At 34.2% G+C, this 23,165-nt stretch overlaps 1 protein-coding gene across 1 annotated transcript; it reads left to right on the top strand.

The window, feature by feature from the left end:
* The first annotated feature begins 1,317 nt into the window (after positions 1-1,317).
* Positions 1,318-8,939, top strand: LOC123550480 (organic cation transporter protein-like). Its single transcript, XM_045338909.2, has 10 exons — positions 1,318-1,619; positions 2,029-2,248; positions 2,639-2,742; positions 3,004-3,158; positions 3,514-3,682; positions 4,812-5,042; positions 5,805-6,028; positions 6,757-6,938; positions 7,213-7,364; positions 7,981-8,939. Exons 1-10 carry the CDS (start codon positions 1,477-1,479, stop codon positions 8,060-8,062), a joined length of 1,662 nt encoding a protein of 553 aa, XP_045194844.2. The 5' UTR covers positions 1,318-1,476; the 3' UTR covers positions 8,063-8,939.
* Positions 8,940-23,165: the final 14,226 nt, after the last annotated feature.

The following is a 23,165-nucleotide window of genomic DNA, read 5'->3' as shown; positions in this document are numbered from 1 at the left end:
TTTTTCCGAACGCTGAATTCTTAAGAGAGTGAACAGGTGAATAAAGCGAGTAAGCACATACTAGAGGGGAGATGACTGTGTGTTTTGGGTTATCAACATATTACAGCAAAATAAACTATGGACTAGATTGCATCTTTTATGTTATAAAACAGTTTTTTCATGGAAGAAGCAAAACACAGAAAACCGATTTCCATCTACGCAAGAATAAATATTCGATCCTCGCACAGCATTTCAAAAATTAAAATCGCGTATTTAGTACTTGAATTGCCTTATTAATACATATTTTTTCTCCCTTTAAATCATGCCCGGATGCAGTGGAAAAGTTTTATACAAGAATATTTGCTATTGCTAATGAATAAAATAACAACAATATGAGAATTATAAGAAGTAACTTAAAGTACACCTAAGTGGTTATAGTTTGCCACTAAGATCTAAATATAAAAAAAATTCAATTCATTTAACCCTGATGATATAGTTATTGAATGTGTATCATGGAACATTTACATAATGGAAATTTAAGCTTTCCAGGTTGCGCATTTATACAGTACAGGAAAATAAGCTTATCAGTTGATGTTTTCAGAACAAAATCCTATATGCTTGCATATTGCAACAGTTCCTTTTGTCTGCTAAGAAGCAATATTCAGCAAGTCTAAACTTACAACTGTAACTTGTGAGAATATTATTTAACAGATCTCTAGCACAGAAACAATTTGAAGTTTGAAAACATTAAATTCTGGGTGATACAGGTGAATGATACGTAAGTTTATAGTTCTAATGGAGGACAATTTATTTATTTGATATGTCGCAGAATTACAATGCAGCTAGAATGTATTAACCCATGTAAAATATTATTTACAGTTGAATGCCACATAAGTTAACAATCCTTATAAATACTTGAAACGATGACCCTTAGCATGTTACTTGTATCTTTATTTAGTTATCTTTTTAGAATATTTGACAACTATGAAATGTAGCGATAAAATATTTGCTTTTATCAAAATTGCTTTGATGTTATTTGCTAAACAAATATTATACATATCAGTGTTAGAAACAATGAAATTCAAAACAAGAGTTTCATAAAACGTTACGTCAGGTCAGTAATGCTTTAACCTTTAGCCTGCTGTTGGCAAGTCATTCTGCCTCTGCGACCAGTGCAGACCAAGATCAGCCTGCAAATTCGTGGAGGCTAATCATGGTCTGCGCTGTTCGTTATTCATTCTGTAGATTTTCAGTGAACACCCCTTCAAATAATAAATGGTATTGTCCAAACTGAATGACGGACCAGTCCATTTTAGAAATTTAGCATCTGCTGAGAAGACCCAAATTGACCTAATCATGTTTGATATTGTTTGCGTTTGCCAGAATTAAGAACTTGGGAGATAAAAACGAGAACTGCCGGCTAAAGATAATATACACACAGACTTTTTAGACAGTTACCAGTATGAAGACATTTGAAGCGGTTGCCTTTGATTAATAATGCAGTTTGACTTAATATATAAAGAAATAGGAGACTACGGCTGTTATCAGAGATGGATAGTATGGGCGGCATCGTCGACAGCATTTTATGCGGGACTTCTAATTCTTACATCGTTCTTTGTTCTTGCTATTCCTGAACATAGGTATCTATACATTTTCAATGTTTTACATTTTTTACCTGCGGATTCATTTTATTGTGCTTGAAGTGACACTTGTGCGTTAGTACTGAAAGAACATCAGCACACATGTTACTTGGTGCCTCTGTGTACAGCTTGTATTAATTATTGTCCAGTATTTTGTAATACATGTAATTTCGTACGAATTTTCCTTTGGAAATCGTCTATTTGTTGTAAAATAGGCTTTCGTATTTTGCCCCATAATGGTTTTGTTTTCAAGAATATCTTCTGCTCCATCGAAATCAACGTGCTTTAGGTCGAAATTCTTTAGAAAAGACAGTTTTTTTTTCCTAAATAATAATAATTATTTGTTCTAGGTTCTCGGTAACTAGATATACAATTGTTAACTAGTCCATTCATTTTACTTTTAACAAAGATGCGCGATACCAGGTTTGGAGAATGATACCTACGAGATACAGAATGAGTATCATCGTGAGCTGGTCAATAGAACGATACCACTAGCGCCATCTGGTGAAGATTACTATTATGATCAGTGTCACTACATGTTTGTTAATAATGATGGTGAAGAAACACTTGAAAAATGTGGCAGATGGGTCTATGATAAAACTATTTTCAAATCTTCCCTTGCCGCTGATGTGAGTATAAGTTTTGTTTGTAGAACAATTATTAGCTGTTGACTTATTTAGGTCGTACATGTAAGCATCTACGTATAAACCACAAATCTGACTAAAATGAATTTGCTGTTGGCCAGTACCGTAATTGTGTTCATAAGTAGTCAACCTCAAGCTAAACTATTTTGACTAGTGTAAGAAAGCAGACCATGCTTTGATATCATTAACGAGAATCAAGAATAAAGTAGTTGTTTGGTTGATTCGTATATATTAAACTAATCAAGCCGATCTTTAAAAACAAATTCAAGTCTTGTAACTTTAATATCGTTCTTGCAGTTCCACTTAGATGACAAAAGAGAGAATTTTGGGTAGAGATTGGTTTAGTTTAATCAATGGTTCTTTTTTTTGTTCTAGCTAAATATGGTGTGTGACGATGCCATACTAAAATCAAATGCGCAGATGGTTAATTTTGCTGGTATATTTGCTGGTTCCCTACTCACTGGAATATTCTCAGATAAGTAGGACTATGGTGTTCTGTTTTGATCACCACATTTTTATTTTTCGCCGCCAATTAATGTACCAAGAAAAACCGACATGGTTACCAACTTACTGTATAAGCAAAACTCTATAAAAAGAATAATAAAATAAAGTCCGAAATGAATAGAAAGAGATAAGAAAATTACGAAAAGAAATATTTTAAGAGTGAACTATAAAACCTAAATGTGCCAAACAATACGTTTTGCGCTAATCGCTTTCTGCACACTGTTTTTTTTTTTCAGGTTTGGACGTAAAACAACAATGTGTACATCTCTGACCCTCATATTTGCATGTTCTCTCGGGATGGCATGGAGTCCTAACTACACAGTTTTCATCATTCTTACATTCTTCGTTGGATTTTTTAATGTTGGTCAGTGGATGCCTGCGTTTGTTATCCGTGAGTTATATTAAAATCGTATTCATGAATTCGGGATAAAATGCCTTGTCTTATTCCTTGATATGTCCCTGATAAAAGGAGTATGTCTAAACGTGCGTGTTGCAATCAGTTATTACGTTTCTTTTGAAAGTTACTGCATTTTGCCTAATATATTACTTGAAATTAACTGTTACCGCGGACATATCAGATCTAAACTTAAAACATTAAATATGGTTAAGGTGCTCAAAATATTCCATTTTTCTTCACTAGCCCTAAATATTACTCACCTATACTCGAATCTGGGAATGTCAAGCATAGCTTTTTTTATATTGTTCAACGATAAAAAAATATCATTGTTTAATACTTCGGTTGTCAGGTATGGAGTTTGTAGGTCCATCTGAAAGGAAGTTTGCTGGTTATTTAGATTCGTTTATCGGTGCCGTCGGAAAAATGGCCCTGGCAGGCATGGCATATTTCATTCGAGACTGGAGTACATTGCTTATAGCTGCATCACTTCCGGGAGTTTTGTACCTGCCGTTTTGGTTGTGAGTAATCGATAAACACAAATATAGTATAAAAACCTATTTACAATTTATAGAAACAGGACCAGAACACACTCATTTTTCTTAGATTTAGAAATCATGTTGCTCCTGACAGTTAATTGGCATAGAAGTTGTGCAATTAATCATATTTTACATTATACATGTAGGTTACCGACCGTTCCAAGGCGGCGCCCCTATTTTCAACTTGCTTTTTGTCCGTTTCTTATTATATGTATTGCACTTGCATGTTGGCAATGATACCTTCTTTATCCCCAAACCCAAGTTTTGCATCCCCTCTTCTTTTAATGAGTGAAGTTACCCACCAAATGCCGATTGAAATTATCTGCTGGTAATTTTGCCAACGATCGTCCGAGAGTGGCGTCCCACTGTGGTCCTTTGTTCTTTCGTTTTGTCCTACTTCTCTGTTTGTTTTGCTTTGTCTTGAGACGAATGACTCCTGATGTTTTTGCCATGCTCTGTACTTCCGACAAATCTACCTATACATTTTTATTTTCATACGGTATATTGCCCTCTTCATACGTGACGTTATGGACAACGTGAACAACAGCCGCGTCGTCGAATTGCATTTAAGTACATGTTTACTTTACCTCACACGTGGACAAAAGTAGTAAAAAGAATGCGTATACGTACACGCACGTGTTTTTTTTTCTTTCAATTCTGCAAGTGATTCACAAGCCGGGTAAAGAAAATTGTATTCGCACAGAATCAACAAAACAAATGATTTCAGGTTTCATTCATTATTCATGGAGCTCTTTTTAAGATCACGCTTATTACGTACTTTTTATTACGTAGAAGGCAAGGTAGCATTTGCCTGTTTTTATCGTACTTATCTTTAACCCTTAGCCTGTTTCCTTGTTTGTTTTAGTAATATTTTTCGCGCTTATTTTCAAAATGAAAAGGAAATAGTTTATGTTTACAATAAATATGAAATATGTTTACATGAAAAAAAAAATCGTTTCAGATTGTGTTGCTAAATGATAATGGAAAGACAAATATTGAAGACATATTTTACGTTCAAAATATCTTAAATAGAAAGAACATGTCAGTAAGCACTTATTCTGTTTTCAGGATTGTTTTACATGCATTACCATACACTACCTTAACATTTCAGTAAACAGATTTTCCCAGAATCTGCACGCTGGCTGTTTTCTCGTGGTAAAACCGAAGAAGGAAAAGCAGTTATAAATCGTTGGGCAAAATGGAACAAAATTGCATTGCCACAAAAGTTTTTTGACAAGGTTCTGACCGATAAAGACGAGCAAAAGCCAGTTCAAGGAAATTTGTGGAATTTGTTTTCCTCAAGAGTGCTTGCTATCAGAACAATTTTAATTTTCATAATTTGGTAAGATTTCTGTTTTTGTTATTGTTTTGTTATGCGCAGAGAAATGTTCAAAATGTTGTTTTTGATTTCAGCCAGTTTCCTTTCTAGTGATACAATTTTAGTATGAGGAATTTATCATCTAATTAGGATGTTAGGGAGTCCGCTATAGAAGGAATAGAAACATCTTCACGATTTTATAGAGTATGATATGCGCAAAATGACGCACCTTTAAATTCTTACAACCGCGCGCATATGAGTATGCTTCGTTTCATTTATGTCTGCTGAACAACACCATGTACATTTGATAATGTCAGATTACTTCGAGTCTCAAGTTTGGTACAAATTAATTAACTCCGATAAAATCAAGGTGTCTGAACCTGAAGTTGGACTGCTAATAAAGAACCACCAGAAACAGGTTCTTCCGATCGGAAGCAAATGCTTATGATTTTCCAGGTTTTGCAAATCTGTTCCCCTAACAATTAAGACTTTAAAAATTGTTGTGAATTTTGAATTTATTAAGATTTATCTTCTGTTAAATGGAAGCATGGGTATTCTATATATATATATTAACATTTTAGTCTGCTGGTGGGCAGTGATTCCACCAAGTGATTCCAGTACAGACCAAGATGATCATGGTCTGTACTGTCATGTTATTCAGTCAGTAAATTTTCAGTGAACACCCTTCAAATACTAAATGGCATTGCCAAATTGAATGATGCACCAGTCCATTTTAGAAATTTAGAAGGCTAAAGGTTAATATAACAAATGACAACGCCATTTCAGGTTAACTGTATGCCTAAGTTACTATGGTCTAACCTTCAATGTCAGTGATTTTGGAAGCGACCTCTACTTAAATTTCATGTTACAAGCGCTTGTTGAAATACCTGCGATCGCACTATGTCTACTCATCTTGGACAGGGTAGGCAGGAAACCAGTAATGGTCGGAAGTATGTTCATAGGCGGAGCTGGTTGCCTAGCAACAATATTCACGTTGATTTATCTTCCTGGTAAACGTAGCTTTGATATCTGCTTTAAAACTGCTTCAAAACTTATATAAGGCTACAGGTCTGAAAACAAGTATTTCGTAACAAAAATATACAAAATGCACTATTTTAATCAATTTCATTTCAATTTTCACGAATATCTCAAATCTTAGCCCTGTTTTCAAGGCTGTGGGGTGTTGCACATTTTAATATGCTCAGTCGTACCAATCTTACATTATATTGCGTGTTTGCCTTCTTTGTTTGAAAAGGATCCTCTTTTCATTTTTGTGTGGAATTCTGTATGTGACAGCTTACGAAAGGTCGTTGGGTCTACCAAGGTACCCATGAAACAATGCTTGGCGTACCTGGATATTTTTTCCACCATCAAAAATGTCATCAGTTAACATTAAGTTCATCGGTATTACTTTAAATCTAACAAATCAAATCTTATAATTGTCTCATATTTCCGTGTGTGTGTGTGTGCGCGCGTGTGTGTGTGTGTCTTTTATATAGTGGAATATGAGATTATTATATTATTATATATATTCAAAAAAAAATCTCTGCACATTCACATTTCACGTGTCTAAAAGTCACTATGTTCTTATTTGAATTGGTACGCGCGGTAGAAAATTCGGCATGCTTGGCGCGTAAGACTGTTTAAGCACTTGGAATTTTGACAGTTATAAACATTGCGAAAATAAATTCCACGCGAACATTTCTGATTTTACTACTGTTAGAATCTGTTATTTTAGATAAACCAGTAGCTACAACTATTCTGGCATTGATTGGTAAAATGGGACTGTCCGCTGGTTTTACTACCGCGTATATTTATTCGAGTGAGCTGTTTCCAACAGTGGTCCGTAATTCTGGTCTAGGTGCAAGTTCATGTATGGCCCGGGTTGGTGGCATGGTTGCTCCGTATATAGCTGAACTAGTGAGTATCTCATCTTTATATTACTGATTAGAAAACAACGCTTCTAAATTCCATTTTCTGTTTTCTTAACAACTAATTAATTAATGAGATTTCACTGGTTTACATTACCGATTATGTGCAAGAGGTATTGATATCACTTTTATGCTTTGTCCTGTGCACACAGTATAATTCTCACTACAATAATTTCAAACGTCATCTTAAACAGCACAGTAAACCGTTGACTCAACGTAGAGCAAGTTAGACTTCAGTATAAACATTTTTACATTAAAAATAGGATCGTTTTGTTGGAGGCAGGTTCGGTAGTGCTTTACCTCAAGTCGTGTTTGGAGTTCTTTCAATCGTCGGTGGTATTGCAGCAATATTTTTGCCGGAAACATTAAACCGATTTCTTCCGGAAACTATCGAACAAGGGCAGCAATTTGGAAAGTAAATTTAAAACACAATCTAATTGATTTGTGTTATAGTTCTTTCTTTTACCGTATGCAAAACAAAACCCCATTTTATTTGATTTGTTTGTTTGTTTTGGGGTTAACGCCAGTTTTCAACAGTATTTTAATTATGTAACGGCGGGCAGTTAACATAACCAGTGTTCCTTGATTCTGTACCAGTACATACCTGTCCTCCGCAAGTAACTGCCAACTTCCCCACATGAATCAGAGGTGGAGGACAAATGATTTCAGACACAATGTCTTTTATCATAACGTCACGGAGAACATTCTCCTCGCCCGGGGATCGGACTCACGACCCCGCATTCCGTAGATCTGCGCCTCCCTATTGAGCTAAGCAGGCTTGCTCAATTCATTTCAAAGTATCCGGATCAGACTGCTGAAATACAGGTAGTTTTCAAAAACAGAAAACATTTATGATTTTGTCTGCATAGTTTAACAATATAACTACTCTTTACTAGAATTTTGTTTAGGCATATTTGCTTTATATTTAAGTTGAATCACGCATTTTTATGTTGTAACTGGAAACTTGAAACAGAACAATAAGAACGGTAAAAATCATAATCAATAAAAAAACCTTAATGGTTTTGTTTCAGAGTGAAGACAGACGAAAGAGCAATAGATAAAACAGTACATATTAATGCGATATCAAAGACTTCAGACACATCACACCTATAGATGTTTAACAAAAGGAAGAGTTCATTATCTTCATTATATATTCATCAGTTATTTAGACAGATTGACAACAGCGATGGAATGCTTAAACTATAAACCCTTTATAGTCATGAATGTCGTGAATATTGTAAAACACTGAATATTTTCTAATTTGGGTCATTTGTCCATTCTCTTTTCACTTTGTCGAGTTGGCGTGTTTGTGAAATATATATACCACATTTCGTTTGTCTTTCTGGCACGGGCATCAAAGCACCGTTACTAAATTTTTGAATGTTTTTGTTGTGAAGTTTTGGCGCCTGAGCCAGTGCAACAAAAAGAAATTATCACAATACGCAGAACAAAACACTGAACGCAACAGAACACATAATTTTATTCTCGCAAAATGTGTGTTATGTAACACGTTTCATTGTGTCGTCCTGGAGCGCACAAATGCTCCAGAATTTTTTTTTGAAAGTTTTACACTTTTGACGCGCGGCAAAACGAAACTATCAAGTTGAACGCACCATTAAAAAAGATTGAACGCAACAGAAGGAAACAATTTATCTTTAACTCATTTTATTTGGGGACAGGAAGAATTTTTTATGTGTAGCTGGCATGTCAACGCGAAACAATTTTGTTTGAAAGACTGGAATTAACATTCAAGCATTTATCATATTTTAGTTATGCTTTTAAATAAAACAAATCAAAGAAAGAAAATTTAATTTGATGGAAATGCATTTAAACAAAACAATGAGCCGTTATTATCCGTTTAACACATCATCCTAATGTTGGAATAGACTATCGCTTTCCTTTTGTCGAAGTTTATTGTTATTATTATTATTATTATTATTATAAAGTCGATGTTACTATTACTTAGTATTATTAAACGGAACTTACATAGCGTAATTTTCATGATAAACACGTTACAATCCCACGGGGCACCATTCATCCACAGAAATATATCCGAAGTGCTGACCAAAGTGCAGAGCGAGAGAAATCCTCATAAATTATTAAAACAGACACAGCTCTTTGCGAATAGAACTTTATAGTGCTTTTACATGCTCGGTTTGTAGCATCAAAACATTCGAAGCCGTCTTACCTGAGGAGAACAAGTACTGCCCTCTTAGTTTAGGTAGAAGACACTCAAGAACATTACAGACATTTCAGTGCCTGGACCGGGATTCGAACCCGGAACTCTGGATTGACTGTGAAAGGTGTAACCACTAGACAACTGGGCAACAGTTAGTATATGTTGTCTTATATCATCTTAAACAATCACTCATCATTATAAAAACAAATGATTAGCTAAACAATGGGGAATCACGTAACTTCACATGATAGTATGCATGAAAAAAAAGATGTCGTTTCTCTCGATTCGTCGAGGAATATAAGGTATGTTGACTAAAATACGTAACTTGTTATTGTGATGTAACCTATCATATGACCACTGTATTCCGATTATCTCCTTTGCTTGATACTTTTACCAGTTTTCTGTACTTTCAGAGAACACTCGGACATTATTTCCAGCATTCCTTTTCAAATCTTGCTTGTATTTAAGCCTCCGTGACCGAGTGGTGAAGGTCGTTGACTTTAAATCACTTGCTCTTCACCGATGTTGGTTCGAGCCTCACTCGGGGCGTTGAATTCTTCATATGAGGAAGCCATCCAGCTGGCTTACGGAAGATCGGTGGTTCTATCCAGGTGCCCGCCCGTGATGAAATAATGCACAGAGTGGCACCTGGGGTCTTCCTCCACCATCAAAGCTGGAAAGCCGCCATGTAACCTGAATTGTGTCGGTGCGACGTTAAACCCAGACAAAATTATAGGTACTGCGGTTGAGTTGATCCACAAAATGAAACAAAATGAACAAATGAACAAATATAAACTACCATATATTTTGTCTTCAAATTTTTTAAGTCCACAGACATGAAACAGCAGCTTTAAAAAGACAAAAACCAATCAGTTGTTGTATATTATTCATGTAATGACTTAAAATAAATAAAATATGTTTAAACCAAACCCAACAACAACAAAACAGGTATCAAAATGAAAACACTACATTGGCCAATGATAAGTAAAGAAAAGCGCCCTAAAATGCTTTAGTATCATTAGCAAAATTCTAGAAGTGGTAATTATGTTAGTGAACAAGTAAGTTGCCGTCTGCTAGTTTCCATGGGTTTGTCTTTGTGTTGACTTTGTTTACTTTTCGAGTTTGCTTGTATTAAATAGCTGTGGAAAAAATGGTTACACTTTGGCGCTTTTACTCTTTTTGAAACGAATACCTGCAAGCAGTTTAAGCAAACGCACATTTTGCGAATAAAGTGAAGTTGTAATCAACACAATCATACATGTTCGGCTTTGTTGACTAAAGAAGACTTCTTAACTTCTGTACGTTTTTTATCTTCGTATAGAATAAAACTCTAGACTAGTATCTAACAAGAAGACGAGATAGTGTAAACACTGCTACAAACTGCTAACATATATCAGACTGTGTAGTACATATACAGTATATTTGAATTTAACAACTATTCCTGTTTTGAAAAAGTGTATATCGCGCACAATAAAACGAGATTCCTGACTTTTTCTAAAAATTATTTTGTCAAATACTTGTCGAAAAAAGACCCCGAAAATTTCAGATTTTCAAATGTTTATCCGTCATACAACAAAGAAACCCTCATTACCTAAGCAATATTTAAAAAATAATTATCCGTTCTATAGATGTATAAAATTGTTACTTGTGTCTTACTAAATAGGTCTTCCCGCAGCACTTATAAATTCGATGAGATGCTTTGCCGATATCCCTTTTCTCATGATAGCTTTAGCTTTCCCAACATATCACACAGCTTTCCATAACTCAGAAAAGAGCATTTACATGTTCGCAGTGTAACTGTAGTTCAGGAAAATTTAGTAAATAGCTTTGATCCGACCAGATTCAGGCGGGCACGCACGCAGGCATACACACAGAGCTTACACACAAGGTCAAAACATACAATTAAAGAAACACAGTTGCTACCGCCCTGGTACGTTTAGTGGCAAAACATCACTTGGGAGTTAAACCAGTTTATGTTGCACGTAACCTAACCCTGACCCTCATCATGTTACAAAATCACAGGAAAGTGTAAATACAACTTCACACACGAAACAAAAGGCAAGTTTTGTAAAAAACAAAAATGATATTATGATTTTCTTTGAAAAGCAATGCTTAAGAACCGAAAATCTATTACCCAATGCCTTTGCAGAAGACAGAGCAATAAGGAAATCACCATAGGGCCCGACAAAACAGGACAGAAGACATGTAACAATACAATAATCTATCGTTTTGTGCATCAATCTTGAGTCAGTGACAAGCAAACAAATGAATTCTGTGTACCCACAATATCGTAACTTCATCTACAACAGTAGCTGGCACCAGCAGTAATGTTTAACGTAGAATGTCACAAAATTCTGTCATAATTGTAATTACAACACCGTTTCTTTTAGGATGTACGTATAAATTGTATGATTTATGTGTTATCTTTTAAATCGAAGTGTATTCAAGTTGATAATACTTTAACATGTACTACCACTTAATTTATAAATATGCATACACATTTCTTGGATATATCGTACCAATATTACTAAAATATATAAATGTCCTAAACTGCAAAACGAAAAGCTAGTAGAAAAGCTGTGATTCTGACCAAACAGTGCCTCGGATACGATGATCTAACTCAGTAGTGGGTGATTGTTTCACATCTGATCATGTCCGTCACATCCTGTATCTCAAACAGAACTATTCATGATTACCTCCTCTTCTTACTTTATATAAATGACCTCCCTGACTCGGTAACGCCCCAGGTGCGCCTACTTGCAGGTGACACAGCCATCTACCACAACGTAACGTCCCACCCAGACTACGCAAGGTTACAAAATGATCTCCTTAGGTTAGAAACAGATGCGAAAAGTTGTGGACATGGAATTTAGTCCAAGTAGATACCTGATTATTCACACCACTCGCCTTAAGAATTCCATTGAATTCCTATACAAACTTCATTGACAAACATCAGTCCAAGTTAAAGATACAAAATACCTTGTTGTTGACATCAGTCGTGACCTTTAGTGAAATACGCAAATATCAAGAATGACAGAAATTGCAGACAGAACACTAGGTTGCCTCAAACGAAACATTAAAACATCGCATGAAAAGGGCTACAAAACATTAATCAAACCTCAACTAGAATATGCCTCATCAGAATGGTCACAAGATGTACAGTTCAATATACAAAGGATGGAAATAATCCACTGGTGTGCAATCAGATTGGTCAAAATGACCACTCCCGCTACACTAGTATAATATATATGCAAAACACTCTTGACTGACATACCCTTGAGGCCTGCCTGACATTTAAATTCCAAACTTGTTATATTTTACAATATATACCACCATCTTCTAGCTATCTCCCTCACTAAATATTAAACCTCGACCAGGTTAACCAACATATGCATCCCCTTACTTTCCGTCTCAGATTGTTTCAAGTACTCCTTTTAATACAACTCTTGGAAGAGGTTACTCCAATATTGCAACACTGCCTAACATTCAGTCCTTTAAGAAGGTAGTGACACATTGAATGCTTGAATGTTTTACGATATAATTGTGTCTCATTTCAGTTTATTACAAAACTCAGCTATGCATTGAAAAACAAAGATTTCTTTTACACATTTGCGCAAAAATCAATAAGAATAATATTTTGAACCTGAAAAAAGTGAAAACAAACCCTAAAAAATAGTGACCTCATAAGGGTTAAACTCTGAAAAACTGAGAAAAAAAAAGACTCGCAACACATTAAACACTGGACTACGGAGTTAGCTGAATGGCATTTAAAGGGGTTTCTAATAAAGTATCTAAATTCTTAACATGGCATGATTTACCGATATTTGTACGTTTATCATAAGCATAAGAGACAACACGATTAATGATATATATCTTTTTTTATTTTGACTGATACAGTCTTGATAAAAAACATATACAATCTTCGTGAATTAGATCAAAAGAAGTAGAAATATTATGTCTTTTATCGCCGAGATATCAAGTTTTTGTACTATCTTATAGTATTATCTGTTATGGAAGAGGAATCGCTCCACTCCCCAGCAAAGGAAATAAATTTATACGAACTAAACTACGGGACAGTATGAAGCTATAATTTGTAATTATTACGATATCTGAACAAATATACTACAAAATCGCATGAACTTTAGAAGGAACATGACTTTATCAAACTTCAGACTAAGCATAGTAATAAGTTGGAGTCCCATTCTTTGCAAAAAGGAAATTTTCGGATCAACATTTAACTACTTATGGAATACGTAGATTATTTATCTCAATCTTAACAAGTTCTAGCTACCTAACATTATCGTATTCATTGGAAAATACACTTTGTTTGGATCAGGACTGCACCAATAACAAGCCAAAACGAATAAAATTATGCTTTGTAGATAGGATCGATAAATCTTGTAAAGTACTGATCAATTTACATGATTTACAACATGTACCAAAAGAACAAAAGCAAAACTAAGTTCCTTTTACAAAGAAAGCGCATTTCCTTCATGGTGATACATGTAGTAATTTAGCCGACGTGTTCAACCAATTCAGTCGTGCAGGATACATTATACCTATTACGTCCAATCAGCTTTCAAAGAAGCAATTACACGGGTAATTTCTCTCTCATTCCAAGCACAAGTAAGATATAGCAGAATCTCAGGATTTTAAATCAGTAAAAAGTACTTTTATTTTCAGTTTAAAGTGTTGTTTATTATAAAGTGTTTTATCGCAGTCCGCTTTTATGTTGAAAAATATACATCAATATTACAGTCTGCAATGTAACATTATGTCCCGTCTGACTGTCATTGAGACATCAGATAAATGGATTAAAAGGTAATGTGTACAATCATGAAATATGTGTCAACAAAATGTCAAAAAATGTAATTTAATATTGTCCGTGAAAGCTGGAATATTTTACAAGTACCTGGCTGACTGCATGACTTCTAGATTGTCACTTTAGAAAGTGCCGGTGCGCATTTGGCGCCTAAATACCATTTACCAGTGGGGTAAATTTGTTTGAAGAGAAATTGTAAAAAATATGGATCTGATGGATCTGTTAAGCCTAAATAAAATTACTATTTTCTGGTGTTTAACATGTTATCTTATTGAAAACAATCACGTTTTAAATGGCCATCCTTAAATTTGGGGGCTTGTGACGGTGTCATCTTTTATAATGGAAGTCTTTTGGGGAAAAAAACAGTAGCTATGACTGACCTTTTCCCCTTCTTATATTGAATATACTTACGCATGTTAAGTCGACATATCTATACAGAGAATAAAGGACCGACAAAGAATGTTTATAATGCAACAGTTAACGATAATGATACGTTTACGAATTGATTCTGTGAACTATCAGAACCCTTATTTTCACATTCTAATGATGTCCGTCGTTAGTTCTCCTCGCAATACTTCTAATCTTGAAAATTTATGAACTGTACACATATTCATTTCAATTATAGAACAGCAAAAGTGCTTTTTATAGAAATATTCATTTATTTTTGGACCTGGTGCCAGATGAACGAGATATACTTAAACCTCATCGACATAATTCAAAGATGAAATGACCACTTCTTTTATGAATGAGCAAAGTAATTTCCTAAGCAATTCATATTCAATTAGTTGGTTTTGTTGACACTTGTCCTAAAATGAAGTAACCAGTCTCATTAATTTGAAAGATTCTAGGAACATTATGATGTTAATTTTATTTCGAATGTTATAGTTCATTTAGTTATTTTTTAAAACTTTTTTTTGCAATCGTCAGGCTTTGTCGTGACTAAACGGCATTTATTTTATTCTTTTACCAGTGTTTTACAACATAAATATTCGATGTAAAAACTTTTTTTCAGAAATAATATATTCCAGCCTGTGCCAGTCCATCTATGAATTGAAAGCTCTTTGCTGAAAAGTTTCACCGCAACCAAAGAAAATTATAGAATACTCTGTTTAATAAGTCTAAATGGTCATCTCTAAACTTTGAGTCTGTTCGTGAGATGTAAGGAAACATGCACCATGTCCCTAGTCAAGACTTTACTTGAACTATATTATGAATAGACTCCATAATCCCTAGGTCTAGAAATAATTTCAAAACTTAGCCAAAATACGAGGCGACTCTTTGCGGCTGCAAACCAGTACTCGAATTACAATCTCAATACTAGTTTGTCCCTTTTACAAGAAAACAAAGAACACATTTTTTACTCTTTCAACGTTGTCTTCTAGATGATAATTTCATGATCTCTTCTACGGTCTAAATGGCATCAAAATTACATATAATAACTAGCCATCAGACAGAAACTAAACGCTAGTGTAAATAATATTTCCGACAGGAAATGGTGCGAAAATGTTTTTCGAACTGTATGCCGATAGCGGTGTCTGCTAGTCTGCTCACAGTGATGATGTTACTGTGATATTAAAGAGAGTATCTTCTTTCCATCGTCTTTTTTTCTCAGTGAATAAAATTCTCAAAAGTTTTAGCAAACTCAAAATATAATCAGTTCTTGACTTTTTTGTGAACACACGTTTTTAATTAGACATGTCCTACATTCACGATAATCACAGCAAACGTATAGTTTTATATGTATGCTGATATCTACTGAATAACTGGTTAACTTAAATTAATACATTCTTTTCTGACGAAAAAAGATATGGATGTAACCTTTACTCTTACTATTTTACGCCATGGACTGTTTATATTAAGCCTCTTAGAGTATGTACTTTTGAAAGGACTTGAAAGATAGACAAGTATTAAATAATTCTTGCTGGCTATGAAAAAAGGTTGCTTTTCATGAATGTCTTAGCTTTCTGGGACAGCAATGTCAGGGCTGTCGGACATCACAGTCGAATTCTCGAACTCGGCAAAAAACCAACACGATCGCACCAATAGTCAATCGTCCTTCTAGTAGACAAGTAATGCGGTTAAGGTAACAAATGAAACAAGGGTCGTTGGAAGTGAATGTTTGATTAAAGTTTCCAGTAATTTGAACAATAACATTGTCACTTATGTTATCATTGATATGGTTCTTTACCTACACATATTTACTTTCTCAGTCTGTGGTTAGTTTGCTTTTTATAAAATTCATTATAGAACATACACATTTATGTTAAAAGAGTACCAGTAAGAAAGAGACGATCTGGATAGGTGAACGACACCATTTACCGTCCTGATATTACTCTTACAATCCTGCGTAGCAACTTGTCTGAAACTCCACTTGTAAATGTCAGACAGTAAAATTATCTTTAAACTTCTTTAAGTGGTTTTAACAGAAACTCTACAGTAATTGCAGTTATAAGATGTCTGAGATTTTCTCATTAACTTAGCAGAAAATGGTATCGAGAAATTATATTTGCATGCAGACATCAATTTGAGGCATAACAAACACAAGAGTGGTCTAAGTGCTACTTGGCGGTCGTGAACTTTCTGGCCCTGTGCTTCATGGAGTCCATTCAATATTTATCAAATTTTATAATTGAGTTGCTAGCAGGTTTGCGGGGTGTTACGCGCACTTCGTTACCTCTCATGAATGGACTCAATCAAACCGAGTCTGCTGCAATTTTACGTATTTGTGTTCTATGTATTGTATCTTTTAATTGACTAATTTTTTGATCTGTTATTCATTGAGTACTATTCTTGACAGCCTCAATACATTTTCTTTTAATAGAAATTAATCTTACATCAGAAAAATTATATGACTTTAAAACATTACCCATACTACAGATATCTTAACCGTTTCAAAGGCAATGAAATGTTTTGTTCCCAAAAGCAGAAATGTTGACCCCGGTCAGAAGTCAAGACTATGATGAAACGGATCCTAAAAACGTCTAGATTCAAAGAAAACCGCCACCCACATTCAAATAATTTTATATACAGTATTGAAGTGTAAATAAAGAGCATATAATGTTGTGCTTTAGACATGCATTTTATTCTTCATTTTACAAGTTTTATTTTTACACAAACTGAGCGCATGCTGGTCTCCTTGTACTGAAAATATAACCGACAAAGCGTTACAGGAGTTTAAGAGCTCTAAAACTGTCAAACTCAGTTGTTAACATGGACTCCATGTAAAACTTTTCTATAAAATATTAATGGACTAAGAGAGATTAAATTAGCAATGATTATTTTAGAAGGAAATTTTGATTTTTAATTAATGAAGTTTAAAATATTTCTTATGTCATACGTTAGTCTGGATATCAGGTTATGAATATAAATAAGGTAGATATAAATACATTTGCTAATTTCCACCAGAAAATACGACAACACTGAGCCCAAGTACGGGAAGACATACGGCAAAAACTTAAAGACTGTTTTAAGGTATAGGTCCATGTCTCGGAGAAAAAAGTTCGAACGTTATCAAATCATAGAAAGAACGCATGGTTTGTCATGAAAATATAACAGCATATAAAACATTTATATTGTTGTACGAAACCATTGTCAATATATTCATCATATGTTTTCAATTCCGGAAATGGACTACATGAAGGGGCCACACTTTTGGACAGTCCAGCGCCTATAAAACTCACCATTTTTAAAAAGCTGTTACATGTCTTCGTTTTGATGCATTTGCAACATCGTGCGAGTGTTTAAACTTTATATAACTAGGTAAAACATCGTTTTGACAATTGTTTTCATCTATCTCTTTACAAATGGCATTCTTATTTAAAGGGGGACAACTCATTTAGAATATTTTAAGTATTCAACTCCGTGGGACAGAACAGTATTGGACAGATAAGTTGTGTGTCAAGATGCTGTTCATTCGCTTAAAAATCTGTTGTTTTGTGATATACAGCTAAACCTTAATAGAAAATAAATTGTGCGAAGGACTAAGTGTAACCAAGCAAGCCCGTCCGTGCAATATTTCATCACGGGCGGGCACCTGGGTAGAACCACTGCCCTTCCATAAGGCAGCTGGATAGCTTCCTCACATGAAGAATTCAACGCCCCGAGTGAGGTTCGAACTGAAGGGCAAGTGATTTGAAGTCAGTGAACTAAACAACTCGGCCATAAAGGCCCTGATGAATGTTCAGATATATATTGTGTCTGCACTCAGTGCACGTTATTAGGCAAGTTTGTTTTTATATCTGAATAAACGTTTTACATCTCTTTTATGATATAGTACATGTATGAAGCGTACATTTGTCCTTAATGCGCTGGTAAATGTATTACATAATATCCATATGTCGGGCTAACATCATCATTCATAATTTGATTTATTTGTGCATTTGTTTCTGGTAATGACATATTTACAGGTAGGCTATACCTGCGTAAATCTGTTTTGTACATAAACTGCTTAAACAATGTCATGACATTCGGCATTAATTTATACTCATGTTTCTTTTTGATCAAGTGATTTTTTTTTTCAGTTATAACACACATTGTATACAAGCTGAACCGAATACTAATCATAACTGGAAATCATCCTTACAATATTCATATTTGATTCCCTACAATATTCATATTGGATAGCTAGACGATTCTATACTTTCTATATTATAAGAAATACTAAATCACTGGGACAATGTAACGTATGTAATACGACCGCTACGATGAGTTGAACCTGATTGTTTCGCAAGTGTATTAACTGATGACAAGAAGTTGCCAGTGAATTTTTTTGAGTAGGGGCGGGGGTTGAGATGAAGCTTGCAGGTAATACCATATTTGCATTACATTTTGCTTCAAATGATAGAAAAGTAAAAGTGAAATTGTATGCAATCTCAACTTTAATACATCACGGGTTCAGAACTATTTAAACATTTTTGTCTGCTTTAATCATACGTACATGCAAAAGATGCATGGCCAGTTTGCTCAGATTGAAAATCAAAGTACTACCAAATACAACCAACCACGAGTTAGTCGCTTTGCAAATAACAACGTTTGAACTGAAGTAATTATTGCTGTTTCAATATAACATCATATTTAGTGTACAAGACGACTGCAGAATCTCCCATGTTAGTTATTGTAATATTAGATGTAACGTACACATGTTGCTTAAAAGTCGGAATTTTGCTCAGTGTTCATTGATTTGATAACTTTGAGACCAATTACTTAATCAAAAGTTATCATTTTTGGACGGATGGTCGAGGACAATTCCGTTCAGTGGAACCACAATAATACATATACAAATTTCAGCTTAATCCATTTTTTGATAACCACCATAGATTTCACACTCCGCCGACAGAAAATAGTTCTCAAATGGCAGCACAAAGAACAACTGAAATTACCACGCTTCACTGCGCGCTTTAATTGAATGCAGAGGATTAGTGTAGTATAAACTCGAGCAGACGATGTGCCCGCTGACCAATAAACTAAGCACGCTTTATATACGAGACAGTGTTCTTATCGCTGGATGACGGATTTTTCATTGAAGATTTTACATCAATGGAATTCACAAATAAATTAGCTGTACTAAAAATTCAGAATTTAGGGAAAGTAAAAGCTTGGATATTTGTTATTTTTAATCACCATAAAGAAGTGAAATAGAATAATAGAATTTTGATAGATGCTTTTGATAATCAAAAGAAGTAAAAGACTTTTCCAATGGTTTATGATACTTGGAAATTTATAGAGAAAGGAATCTATTATACTGCCGAATACAATATTACTTAGCTCTCGGTAAATCTGTAAAAGTTATTACTATTCTAGAGCAAAATCAAAATATTTCTTGCTCAAATGATTTGGCTATGATCTGGCTATGATTTGGCTATTACAGTCTATTTTAACTTGCAACACGGTAATCAGTTTAATGTGTATTCCTTAAAAGTCTGGTCGTCCCTGCTATAATTAGTGACCTTAAAAATGTGTTTCAGATCTGTTCCCTATGTTATTACAGTTTGATGTATATTTGCCCAATAGTAATTACAAAATGTATGAATGTATGCACATCTGTGCAGTCTGATAATGATAGTCTGCATTGTTGTATTTACTCATTAAATTCACAATGAACATAGAAATTTGGCAAGTTTTAATTACTTTTCTTGGATGAAGAAATATATTTTTTATTTACCTGAGGCATACAATCGGACTATTCTGAGCTGACATTGTATTTCTTTTCTTCGATGCTATATTGAAATTTCATTTAATGTTATAGTTTGAAAGCATGTTTGATTTGGTTGTTCTTGTATATGATTTCTTGTAAATATGACAATATTTGGATTGGATTTGGATTTTTATCCGATTCTTCTTTTTATAACATGTTCTATTTATTGTTTTTGCAAGTTTGCAATAATTCTGTTAAGTAAAACACTATTATCAGTTGAGTCACTGCAAGTATGGCTTACGATTTCTGTTGTTAATGGCTAGAAAGAAGTCATTTTAAGGTTAGTTTGGATGATAAATGTTGTGTCTACACTGTCAAGTCTTTCAGGTTATAAATTTCAACATAAAAGGGAACGAAGCTAATTCTATATTCTCTATTTTCAAATTGTGTGTATGTGTGTGTGTGTGCGCGCGCGCGTGTGTGTGTGTGTGTGTTTAATAAAATTCATCTTTACATTTTAATACAAAACAATTGGTACGTTTGTGGGACGTTTGATGGGCAAAGTAACCGCTTTAACATTCTTCCCTTTACTGTACTTTGTTCCAAAAAGTCTTCTATATCTTTAAACTGAATCCAAAAATAATATGGCATAATTCGCATTCAAAACTTTTCTCACTTTTAGATATTAATGATAAGACAATATAAACATTAAGGAAACATAAAAATGTCAAAGAGGAGAATAACATAAAATGTTTAACTAGTCCGTGGTCACCAGTCATAATTTCTTCCACGAACGAGATATCGTTATCAGTATATGTCTTTCTGATTAATTCTAAATTTTTGATAGAGCTTGACTCCTTGTATACCATTCTGTTTGTTTACAATAACTTCAAATTCACCGTTCCGATTAAAAGTGACAAAGAACCTACAACAAAAAGGCATGTTATAAAAAAGCAGCCCGTCCCAGTCAAAACGCTAACAATACGTGGGTTTATATATTATTGAAAGTCATATAGAATAATATGAAAAACAAATAGAAATACATACAAACGTACATGAATAGATAGAAAAACAATAAACACCGCCTGGATACGGTCAGTGACAAACACCAGTTAAATGTTAGGTTTTATATATTATATTGTCACGGAAGTGCCTTTAGATTATTTTCAAATTTTAAAAATAAATCTGGGTTACAAAAGTAAAATTTAGTAAAATATTAACGAAGTCTATGATAAAGATAGCGCTGCTGAGGGAGTTAATTTTAGTTCCGTTTAGCATGACATCTCGCTTTTTCGTCAGTAACAATTGTTTGTGTTTTGGTTTAACGCCGTTTTTCAACAGTATTTTGATTATGGTAACGGTGGGCAGTTAACATAACTCTGTACCAGTACAAACCCTTTTCTCCGCAAGTAAATGCCAACTTCCCCACATGAATCAAAGGTGGAGGATGATTGATTTTAGGCACAATGTCTTTAATCAAATCGTCAAGGAGAACATATATGTCCCGACCAGGGATCGAACTCACGACTCCACAATTTGTAGATCTGCGCTCTCTCTCTATTGAGCTAAGCGGACGGATCGAATATGAATTGAAAAATATAATTATCCTAAAATATTTTGTTCGAGTTACATCCTAAACTTTTTTCTTCTTATAAAAAGATTTCCCTTATACAGTGATAAATATTTGTATTTCTATCTCATCATGAAGTTTATTTTCTTCATTTTCACTATTATCAAATAGATTTTCCCTCCATTAATATCTTTTTATTACTGCATTTCAGTCTTTTACGGTAGTTTTTGCAATTTCTCACGGACTTGTGGATGGACTAATAGGGCTTTGACTACCAGGCCAGACATTGCAGAAAGACCTAGAAAAGTAACCGTATGTATGTAATTCTTAATAATTTGACACAAGTTAGTATCGCTTTAGCTTATTTCGTTCGCTGTCCCTTATTCCTGTTCTTACCATTATCAAGTAGCATTGGACAGGTCAGATAACATGCTTTTAATTCCGAGCTGATTATCCACATACAAGATGAACCATTAGTTTTATTTCACGTTATAAATAAGATTTAATTTTTTTTATATATAATGTCACATTTAAGAATAAGCCTTTTTTCAGCTACGTACAAGGCAAAAAGAAAAAAATCATGAAGAATATAATTCCCACCATACTTTAAAATCCGCTATTTCTTTCTCTGATACATCTCTGAATATTCTAGAGAACCCTGTCTGCTCATCTCGACTTGCTATGTGTAAATATTGTATGTAAAAGAGAGTCTTTTGATGATTTACACCGGGAAAGCATTTCAATGGAAACCCTGATACTCATTCTTCTTCTGATGCTTTATATATATATACTGGCAAATACGTTATGTCCTAAAAGAGATTTATCAAGTTCTGACTTAAGAAAATTGTATTTCTGTACTTAATTTGTCTGACATTGGACAATAACTGAGATAAAGCATTTATTTGATTCTTGCATAAATAATAAAAGGCCCAGTCAATCCAATAAATAACCTTATTCAAATGAGACTTCAAAAGAAACGTTTAAGACACGGCGTTTTCCCATGGATCTAATATATGATATGACAACAGAATGCAAAATGAATGGAAATAATTTCCTCTATTAATCTCCTAAATGGAAATGCAAATTAGTTTCCTCGTGTCATCAAACAATTACTGGTTCTAAACTGGCTTGATAGCGATTATTCATGTCTGACTGACTTTGATTATATCCCGTTAATGGTTCCAGTCACTGCTGATAATTGTTTAAAAAATAAACATGCTTCATAGACACGCCGCTGATTTTATTATGCTCTCTAGACTATCCATAAATTTAGGTTAGTTGCATCTTTCCAGATTTAATCGAGTATGCGAACGCAGACACGATGTCAGTTCGTATCGCAACTTCGACGTCAGCTAACGTACTCAGATTTTAGATAGCGGACTGGGCCATTTTAAACAAATTACAGAAGATGAAAAATTAATTACTTTTTAAAATACTTGATGGTTATTTTATCTTCATATGGTAATATTCCAAAAATACTAGTTTAAGGTTGTTAACATTACACTAGGTGAA

The sequence above is a fragment of the Mercenaria mercenaria genome, chromosome 6, assembly GCF_021730395.1.
Source record: "Mercenaria mercenaria strain notata chromosome 6, MADL_Memer_1, whole genome shotgun sequence".
In the NCBI taxonomy this organism is placed as follows: domain Eukaryota; kingdom Metazoa; phylum Mollusca; class Bivalvia; order Venerida; family Veneridae; genus Mercenaria; species Mercenaria mercenaria.
The sequence above is the reverse complement of the archived record's forward strand: the minus strand, read 5'-3'. Positions and strand labels throughout refer to the sequence as shown.